General features: G+C 32.7%; 1 protein-coding gene across 1 annotated transcript; it reads right to left on the bottom strand.

Moving 5' to 3' along the window:
- Positions 1–642: 642 nt before the first annotated feature.
- LOC123698694 (mucin-3A-like) lies at positions 643–6,684 on the bottom strand. Its single transcript, XM_045645443.1, has 3 exons — positions 6,616–6,684; positions 2,873–6,479; positions 643–1,241 (listed from the first exon to the last, which is right to left on the bottom strand). The coding sequence occupies exons 1-3, from the start codon at positions 6,682–6,684 to the stop codon at positions 643–645; spliced, it is 4,275 nt and encodes a 1,424-aa protein (XP_045501399.1).
- Positions 6,685–10,946: the final 4,262 nt, after the last annotated feature.

The raw sequence follows: 10,946 nt of genomic DNA, 5'->3' as shown, positions 1-10,946 counted from the left end.
TATTGCATTATCAATTTATGCTGATGGCGCTTTTAGATATTTTTAGTAGTTTCGATGTAATTTTGGTAAAAATAACATGCAAAACTCTCTTCTTTCACTCTACATTGACTCATCTTCACATTATCTAAATAACTTACAGTTACTTCTCTAGACCTCAAAATTCTACGCATGAATATAATATACCTATAATATTATGAACTTTACTTGTCGGCCACATATTTTAGAATTTATATGATGTACCAATATGCTGTGTTTTATGTAGTATAATTTATAAAATAAAAAATATACATATATTTTTTAAAATAATAGAAAAAATAAGATCTTCAGGCGGGATTCGAACCCGCGTCTTTCGCCATGCAGGGGCTTTAAAACTAAATATTAAACACCACAATGTTCACTTGTTGTAAGCCGCCATCTCCTACACTTTAGGCGTTGTTCACAATACATCGTAGCTAGTTGGCTCATCCTCACCCGAGGCGCGTATTACCGAACAAATTGCACTAAACTGCTGACCTCTTGAAATATTCACGTCGTAAACCAATCCGAATATCTTTATACTGGTACATAAAAAAAACACTTTCCTGTTACTATTATATTGTGCGTATTTATTATATTTAATGTTAGATTAACACTAAGCAGTTCTTAATATCTATTAAGTCGAGCTCTTGGTATAACCACAATATTTGGTGGTTCCAAATCTTCAGAAAGGAATTCCTTACTCCGTTCACTAATTTTGCCCAAATGATAGGTACTTACAGCTAAGATGGATACAACCACTGTTGAAGCAAATACTACTAAACCTATAGTCCACGGACTCCAAGATACATGTCCCTTATAATCTCCATCTCCATCATCATTATCATCATCATCATCATCAGAAATAACTGTAGTTGGATTAACTGTAGAAGGTGCCAGAGTAAGATCCCCATCCGTAGAATCGTAAGTAGACTGACTATATGCAGTAGAATCAGTCTCACTTGACGTGGAAGGATCATCGTCTGTTATATCCGTCCGTCTATATGTGATAGAATCTATATCTGTATATTCCAATTGTTGTGTAGTAGTATCAATATCTGTTGCAATAGAAGGATCTGTGGTACTTTCAAAACTATACTGGTCAGTTGAAGGATCGAGTTCTGGGTAACTTGTTGAATCTTTGGTATCGGAAGCTACAGTACTGTCATTATGTTCTGTGGGGTTAGTTTCTTTTATAACAGAGGCGTCTGTAGTAATATCGAAATCTGTAATAGTATTTTCTGTTTCACTTAGGTCATTAACCGGATCTACTGTCGTATCGAAGTATGTAGTATGTAAATATTTTAGTGTTTGAGTCAAATTAATAGATTAGATTTTTTTTATTTGAAATGATTAATTAATTCTCGCTCAAAAGAGCCTGGTCTTCCTGATTAAACAAATCGATCAGTTAAATGTGATATGCATAGGTATACTCATGAATCAAAGGTAAATTTACTTTTCTTTTTAACCGACTTCAAAAAAAAGGAGGAATTATAAATTCGGCCGGTATGTTTTTTTTTATGTATGTACACCGATTACTCCGAGGTTTCTGAACCGATTTACGTGATTCTTTTTTTGTTCGATACGGAATGGTGTCGAATTGGTCCCATAAAAATTTTATTCGTATAGGCCCAGTAGTTTTTATTTTATGAGCATTTTTGTCTGTATTTGTAAATGTTGCAAGTGCAAGTTTGAAGTCGGTTGTTTTTAACGCAGTTATCACTTGTCTAATAAAGTAATATTACTTTATATAGTTTTCTTCTTATTTTTGTTTTTACTAACTGAGCTAGAAAATAAAGGATGCCTAGCTAGAACCTCTAAGAACAGTAGGTATCAGAGATACTCTTGCTTTAGTATTTTTAATTACATAAAAAGATAATAATGTTAAATAATACAGTCGGCAAATTTGAATGCACTTATAATTATCATTTGCCAGATAAGATATAAATTACAGTTAATTTACAACTACCATTTATCGATAACAGGGAAGTACAATTAAAAGGAATTTAACCTTGAAAAACCGTTGTAGTTAAAAAACCGTACCAAATTATAATGGATGCAGAAAGGAAACAAAAAAATGTTTAACTTATTTATTTTTATAAGGTAACAAATAATAAAAACAAAAACGAAATGTATGAAATTGAATAATCAGCAGTGTTCCTAAATAATTTTTATCATTCCTTTGTTACATAAAGAAATAATAAATAATGAAATACATAAATAGTTAGTTCGAAAGCTATCTACTCGAATAACACATACATAAAATATGTACTGTAATATCGTTTTGATTCAATTTCATTCACTATTTGCATATACCTACATAAATAATTATTTTATGATTCTAATCTATTTACACAATACTTACTTTAACTCTTATTTAATGACAATGTTAAATGCAACAATCACATTTCACACTTCTTCGTGAATTCTCGAATTATCAATGTAAGATTTTGCAAATTAAATCTTAATATATATAAATCTTGTGTCACAATGTTTGTCCTCAATGAACTCCTAAACCACTTAACCAATTATCATAAAATTCGCACACCATGTGCAGTTTGATCCAACTTGAGAGATAGGATAGTTTAAATCTCAAATCGTTTTAGAGAAAGCGGGCGAAGCCGCGGGCAGTAAGCTAGTAGATACTAAATTAATTAATGAATTTCAGATCCAAAATGTTAATCAATAAATAGACTTAGCCATTATACCATTGATTCAATGCTCTTAGATCTGGCCAAATTTACAAGTCTTGGCAAATTTCTTTCATTGTCAATTGCAACTGTTTGTTGCATCGTACTCGTCAAGATTTTGGACGTGAAGCAAGCATATATTCCAACACATACAAGTCCTAACACACAAGCAGATGGTATTACGATCAAGGCTGTGTTCAATGGAGTCCAGAAAGTATACTCATCGTCGTCTATCGGACTTTCTGTTGTTGTTAACTCTGATGTTCCAATTTCTCCTACAGTTGTTATTTGATTTGTTGACGTCTCTGGGTGTATAGTATTTTCTGTTGTTAAGTTTACTTCTATTGTGGTTATATCAACGTTTGTTGTAAGCGTTGAAAGCAATTCAGGGCTTGTATCGTCTGTCGGTAAAGTTGGGGAGTCAGTTACTATCGAAGTGGTATATGTTGACTGGGATTCAGAGGTGGAAGATGATGCATCAGTTGTCGGGCCTGTGGTTGATTCTGTAGTCGAGGAGACAGTTGCTTCTGATGTAATAACAGAAGTTGAAGGGTATTCAGTTGAAACTGTACTAACAAAGTCTGTTGTAGAGGCACCGGGTGTAATTGTAGGATTATTTGTCGTTAATGTAGTTTCTTGTGAGGTTGTAGTGTCTGTTATTTCTGGAGAAGTATTTGAAGTTGAAGGTAATTCGGTGGTAGATACCACTGAGTCGGTTATCGTAGAAAGTTCATTAGTTGGTAGTGTTGTAAATTCTGTAGTAGAAGGAAAGTCAGTAACGTCCGTTGTAATAAAAGAAGTTGATGGTAATTCAGTTTGAATCGTTGTGCTTACAGACTCTGTCGTCGTTAGATCTGACATTGTTGTAGGATTGTCTGTCGATATCATTGTGCTCTCTTCTGTTGGGCTAGAATCTGTAGTCTCTGAAGTAATAATTGTAGTGGATGGAAAATCTGTTGGAAGTAATGTACTGCTAAAATCTGTCGTATATACGTCTGTCGTTGTTGTAGATTCATCTGTTGTTGTTGTGCCTTGTGTTATTGTTGTATCTGTTGCTTCTGTCGTGTATGCATCTGTCGTTATTGTAGATGCATCTGTTGTTGTTGTGTCTTGTGTTATTGTTGTATCTGTTACTTCTGTCGTATATGTATCTGTCGTTGTTGTAGATTCATCTGTTGTTGTTGTGTCTTGTGTAATTGTTCTATCTGTCGCTCCTGTCGTGTATGCATCTGTCGTTGTTGTAGGTTCATCTGTTGTTGTTGTACCTTGTGTAATTGTTGTATCTGTTGTTTCTGTCGTGTATGCCTCCGTCGTTACTGTAGGTTCATATGCTGTTGATGTAACTTGTGTTATAGTAGTATCTGTTGTTTCTTGTGTGGAATACGACGTCGATGGTAACTCAGTAATGATATTATCGGTCGTAGATATTACCGAGTCAGTTATTGTAGAAATTTCAATCGTTGATAGTTTCGTTGATTCTGTAGTAGAAGAAAAGTCAGTTATATCTGTAGTAATTATAGAAGTTGATGGTAATTCAGTCTGAATCGTTGTACTCACAGATTCCGTCGTGGTTATATATGGTGTTGTTGAAGGATGGTCTGTCGATATTGTTGTACTCTCATCTTTAGTCTCGGTAGTAATTGAAGAAGTGGATGGAAAATCTGTTGGAATTATTGTACTGCTAAAATCTGTTGTATATACATCTGCCGTTGTTCTGGGTTCATCTGTTGTTGTTGTAGCTTGTATAATTGTTGTATCTGTTGCGTCTGTCGTGAACGCACCTGTCGTTGTTGTAGGTACATCTGTTGTTTTTGTTTTGTCTTGTATTATTGTAGTATCTGTTGTTTCTGGTGTGGAGTAAGATTCAGTAATGGAAGGAAGGTCAGTAACGCCAGTAGTAATTATAGAAGTCGACGTTAATTCTGTCTGAATCGTTGTACTTACAGATTCCATCGTGGTTATATCTGACATTGTGGTAGGATCGTCTGTCACTATTGTTGTACTCTTTTCTGTAGGAAAATAATCTGTTGTTTCCAAAGTAGTAATAGATGTTGATGGAAAATCGGTTAGAATCATCGTACTGACAAAATCTGTAGTATATGCATCTGTCGTTGTTGTTGGTTCGTATGTTGTTGATGTATCTTGTGTTATAGTAGTATCTGTTGCTTCTGTCGTATAAGAAACTGTTGCTGATGTAGGTTCATCTGTTGTTGTTATTGTAGTTTGTGTAATTGTTGTATCTGTTGCCTCTGGCGTGTATGCGCTTGTCGTTGTTGTAGGTTCATCTGTTGTTATTGTAGCTCGTGTGATTGTTGTATCTGTTGCGTCAGTCGTGTACGCACCTGTCGTTGTTGTTGGTTCATCTGTTGTTTTTGTTGTAGCTTGTGTAATTGTTGTATCAGTTGCGTCTGTCGAGTACGCACCTGTCGATGTTGTAGGTTCAATTGTTGTTGTTGTAGCTTGTGTAATGGTTGTATCTGCTGCTTCTGACGTGTATTCGTCTGTTGCTGTTGTAGATTCATCTGTTGTTTTTGTTGTTTCTTGTGTTATTGTAGTATCTGTTGTTTCTGGTGTGGAATAAGACGTCGATGGTAACTCAGTGTTGATATGATCGGTCGTAGATACGACTGAGTCAGTTATCGTAGAAATTTCAATCGTTGATAGTGTCGTAGATTCTGTAGTAGAAGAAAAGTCAGTAATGTCTGTAGTAATTATAGAAGTCGATGGGAATTCAGTCTGAATCGTTGTACTCACAGACTCCGTCGTAGTTATATCTGGCGTTATTGTAGGATCATCGGTCATTATTGTTGTACTCTCTTCTGTCGGAGAATAATCTGTTGTCTCAAAAGTAGTTATAGATGTTGATGGAAAATCGGTTGGAATCATCGTACTGACAAAATCTGTAGTGTATTCGTCTGTCGTTATTGTAGGTTCATTTGTTGTTATTGTAGCTTGCGTAATTGTTGTATCTATTACTTCTGTCGAGTACGCACCCGTCGTTGTTGAAGGAGTATCTGTTAATGTTGTATCTTGTGTAATCGTAGTGTCTGTTATTTCTGGTATTGATGATGAAGGCAAACCAGTAGTAGATATAACATAGTCAGTCGTGGTGGATAATTCGACTGCTGGTGTTGAGGCAAAATCTGTCGTCGTAGGAAGATTAGTTCCATCTGTAGTTATAACAGAAGTCGATGGTAATTCAGTTTGGATGGTAGTACTAATAAATTCAGTTGAAGATGCGCCCGGCGTTGTTGATGGGAGATCTTCTATTGTTATTTTTGTACTCTCTTCTGTGGGAGAATAATCTGTAGTATCAGTAATAATTGAGAATGGAAAATCTGTTGGGTAGGTCCTTGTTATTGTTGTAAGATCATCTGTCGCTGTGGTAGGTCCTTGTGTAATTGTAGAATCTGTTAATTCTAGCGTTTCAGATGTTGAAGGTAATTCTGAGTTTATATTATTAGTTGAAGATATCACTGAGTCGGTAATCGTAGAATATTCATTTGTGGATGATTCTATAGTCGAATGAAGGTCAGTTTCGCCAGATATTACAGTAGAAGTCGATGGTAATTCGGTTTGAGTGATAGTGCTAACAAATTCATCTGCTTCTTTTATGCTAGTAGAAACTTGATCTATGTATTCTACCCATCGTTGACTTAAAACAATAGTCGTAGCATTATTCGTTGAGTGTGGGTTCTGTGTATTACCGATTTTATGATTCGGATTGTATATCTTCATTATGGACTGGTCCAAAACTTGTACCGTTAAAATATTCTGAAAAAAAAGAAAATTTCTAAAAACACAAATACAAAAAATACAATTTGTGGGTTAGGTTTCTATTGAAATGCGTAAGTTATAATAATTTTAAACGGAAAACATAAATAAATACCAACGTTTTATCAATACTTACTTGAAAATTAATGTCACTTTCTATAATCTTGATACTTTCCAAATAAGCATCTTCAAATACTTTATACATTTTAACACAACTATCGTAACACTTTATAACTACCACAGCGCCTTCACTTGACACATCCTCGAATAGTACGCCTATTTTATTCACATCACTATCAACTAAATTATATACTTTTGCAATATAGTTCTGAAGATCATCTGTAGTCACTAAATATTCACTAGTAGTTTCATTATTATTACTATTGCCAAAATTTGTGTCAAATTTATTATATTGATTAAAATCATTGTCAGACTGAGAAAGCACAATTATTAGCAACACACAAAACGTAATACTAATTTTCAGCATAGTGATATACAAATGAAGACCTAATAAGTTATTATTCAATAGTATGTAATAAATGTATATCTTGATTCAAATTATCTGATTCTTCATTCATTATCTTAGATAATCTATGATAACAATACCTTAGAAACTTTTATGTGACTTATCTGCCGCCTTACTTAAAATCTGTTGCCAATAATAATTTAATTGTACCCAAAATAGAATATAAACTACGATAAGCTTCTGATTCTTACACTGGTAAGATGCAAAATGATAAAAGTGAAATGAAAATTCAAGAAATATTATGTATTTAGGTACTATAAGAATCAATTTTATACTCAAAGTCAATTAATAATAATTATTGTATGCTATGTAGTTATAGTAAAAACATGAATGTTCCTTAATTCTGATCTTAATATCTTTGTATGTACCATGTTTTTATGCAATAAATGATTTATTTATTTATTTATTTATTTATAAAGATCCGATCGATTCAATCTATTAATAAAAATTAATTGAATAGCTTTAGAAAAATAAATAAACTACCATAATATGCTACGATTTTATTAAAAATACAAAACTAATTATCTGTACACGTGTATAGATTTATATATTATTATCCCACATAAATTAATTAATTTAGCCCCAATCTAAGTAAAGAATTTTTCTATTAATATCTAGCTGTGTCGCACGGTTTTACCCGCAGTTCTCCGCTCCTGTTGTCTTTAGCGTACCTAATCATATTATATTATAGTCTATAAGTTATAACCCTTCCTCGATAAATGGGCTATCTAACACCGAAATAATTTTTCAAATTGGACCAGTTAGACCTGAGATTAGCGCATTCAAATAAACAAACAAACTTTTCAACTTTATAATATTAGTATATATTTTTGGTGTACGACGGAAGTTCAATTAGTGAGTGATAATAATCTTTGCCTTTGATTATTTACTAATCACACGCATTAGAAATTAATTATTAAAAAATTGTTATAGATATAGTTAGGTACCGTGAATAAGCTATAATATTATTTTATCTAGAGATTTTTAATATAAAGTACCTACAGATTCTAGAAAAATCTACTTAAATATCCTCCAAAGGCTTAACCCGAATATTGTTTCTTGTTTAAATATAGACTCATGACCAATCAATCGAAATCATACATAAATCTACAAAAATTAATAAAATTAGAACACAAAAAACATCAATCAAATAACTGACTCCCTTTGAAAGCTGTTTAGAATCTTATCAACTACGGGAAACACAAGTAAGGAAACATATTTAGATTTATTTTCCAGTAAAATATTTTTCAACGCTGTCGCTTGCTTTTACCGTAAAATGGGAAGTATATTGCCCATGGGAGGCCGTAAACTTTCAAATAGATGTCTCAAATAAATAATATTTGAGTTCCACTGGCTTTAGGGACGTAACTACAGGAATTATAGCAACCGTTATAAAGATTTATCGATGCAAATAACTCCTTCGCATTTTATGGTGTGAAATTTAGAGGCCCGTCGATAAAGTCTATACCGACGGAACCGTTTGAATTATTGTTTTTTTAATATTCTTTAATTAGTATTCTGACATGCGACAACTTTTTTTTTTAACTACAGCAACAATCAGCTTTTGTTTAAAACATAATACCTATGTTTAATCGACTTCTTGGTATAAAAAAGCAAAGTTTACTCATCATTGATGCAGAGGTAACAAAAAAATAGCGAGCGATAAAAAGAAAATATACCTTTTATCTCATAACGTATCTGCAAATTGAACATTAAAAGTTAGTATAAAAACAAAGTCGCTTTCTCTGTCCATAATGATATTTGCCCATGTCCCATGTAAGCTTAAAGCTTTAAAACCACGCAACGGATTTTGATGGGGTTTTTTAATACATAGAAAGATGAAGAGGAAGATTTTAGTATATAATTTATTAGGTTTTAGACAAAGCGGGCGAAGCCGCGGTAAGAAACTGGTAAATACATAAATTATTTAAATTACTTATACCAGATAAAATAACGACGCTACAGCCACCTGTTTATCTTAATATTAAGCAAAAGAGTAATTAATCAGTCCAAACAGCCATTTACTAAAAATATGGATTTTACGTAAAGGGATTTTAGTTTAATCATTTTGATCGAGCTAAAAATCCAGCTGGAATTTTGTGAAACAGTTGCGTTTATGTGGGTTGCTTTTTGTCGTTTGATCTTTACTTGTTGTAATAGTCAAAGGTCTCCATTGCTGTATTCGTCAAACGAATAGAGATTATGTTAGAATCTAGAGATGTAATTGACCATACATTTCAAGGTGTTTTATATTCTTTCGATATCATAAAATCACAATATCAAAAGAATTTATATTAAAGAAAATGAAAACTGCCGCTGCAATGTTATATACTTTTTGAACCTGTTTCTTAAATTATAATCTATACAGCTATTCGGTATTTATTAATATTCAAATAACACAATCAATAATCACATATAATTATTATGATTCTGGTTACAGTACATAAAACTACAACCTTTATTATTAAATGTTGTAGTTTTATGTACTGTAACCAGTGAATTTTATGATTTATACTTTTATTTGACAAATACTATATATTCTGTATAATCCAGCTTGCAGACTTTGTGGGCAAATCTTCATAGATTTATTATAGAGACTTTATTACACACTAGCATCCGCCCACGACTTTGTACGTGCATCCCCGTTTTTCCCCGTTCCAGCAAGAATTTCGGGAAATCCTTCCTTAGGGGACGCCTACGTTATGACATCTACCTGCATGCCAAATTTCAGCCCGATACGTCCAGTGGTTTGGGCTGTGCGTTGATAGATCACTATATCAGTCACCTTTGAGTTTTAAATATAATATAGATTATTACATTGCCACTATAAAAAGGAAACTTTTCTTGTGCTGGAAATGGAAATTCAGCAATGTACTGTCTACTAAGACAAATTTCCGAATTGAAAGAACTTAAAACTTGGTACTTCGAATATAATAATATTAATGGAGCGCTACATTGTGTGTCTGTTACTATGTAAGTCTTTTAAAGTACCTACTTATATTTCAATAATCTAAAATGAACGAACTGAATTGATTCTTGACTATCTTCGACTTCTGAAAATGTTTTACGTCATGTTCCTAGTAGGAAAAATAATGGGTATAGGTTTGGTCAAATTACATATTTACTTTTATACGAGAAATACAACTGTCGCGTAGGTATTGTGCTTGCTTTTGCTGGACGTCAAAAAATATTAACATTAAAATAATAAAGCCCATGTCACTCAGGAATAACCAATAATTTTATACGAACTAACTCTTTTCCCATTGTTTTTATCTAAATTTAAGTAAACAAGAATGACTCTTACAATTATACCATCTTATTACAAACCTTCGAATCTTAAAAATAAGGAAGGAAAATGTATCCAACGAACAATGTTCGTATCCAAAGAATTTTTATAAGAGTATCCGAAAAGTTCACAATGTCAAACCCAAACTTTCAATATTGGATTCCTTTCAAGTTGAAATGACCAATTTTGTCTGTTCCATTCGACGGACAAAGCGCGCTTGACGGTTTATTTTATTTCATTAGGTATTCTATGTGCGTTTTAAAATATTTTCATTTATTACTTTGTGGAGATGACACATTGTTAGAGCATGAAGGCATACTATAAATAAATAAATTTAACTAGATACTAGGTACTTCTATAATACGATTTCAATTTACATATAGCTTCGTAGGTATACCTAAACAAGTATTGCATTATTTAACTATAGTCACAGAATACAATATAATAGTAGCTAAACGCTACTATAGTAATAAGTCTCATTCCTTGTTTGCTAACGCGTCTATAATTTTTAGTTTAACCTGATTTGTAATTTCAACAGTATCGAAATGTTACCATAAATTTTAAATAACGATATTAATACTCTACAAAGCTGAGTCACAGAAAAATGTATCGGTTATTTTAACTGAACGCCTGAATTCTTTATACCCTTTCCATA

This window comes from Colias croceus, chromosome 16 (genome assembly GCF_905220415.1).
Source record: "Colias croceus chromosome 16, ilColCroc2.1".
Taxonomy (NCBI): Eukaryota; Metazoa; Arthropoda; class Insecta; order Lepidoptera; family Pieridae; genus Colias; species Colias croceus.
This window is presented reverse-complemented; position numbering and strand designations above follow the sequence as displayed.

Bases quoted from the DNA above. Each gene is read 5' to 3' on its own strand.
- LOC123698694 (XM_045645443.1), bottom strand. From the start codon at position 6,684: ATGTATAAAGTATTTGAAGATGCTTATTTGGAAAGTATCAAGATTATA. The intron at 6,480-6,615 runs GTAAGTATTGAT...CTTTTTTTTCAG, and splicing joins AAAGTGACATTAATTTTCAA to AATATTTTAACGGTACAAGT. The intron at 1,242-2,872 runs GTGTGTTAGGAC...ATACTATTACAG, and splicing joins GATCGTAATACCATCTGCTT to ATTTCGATATTACTACAGAC.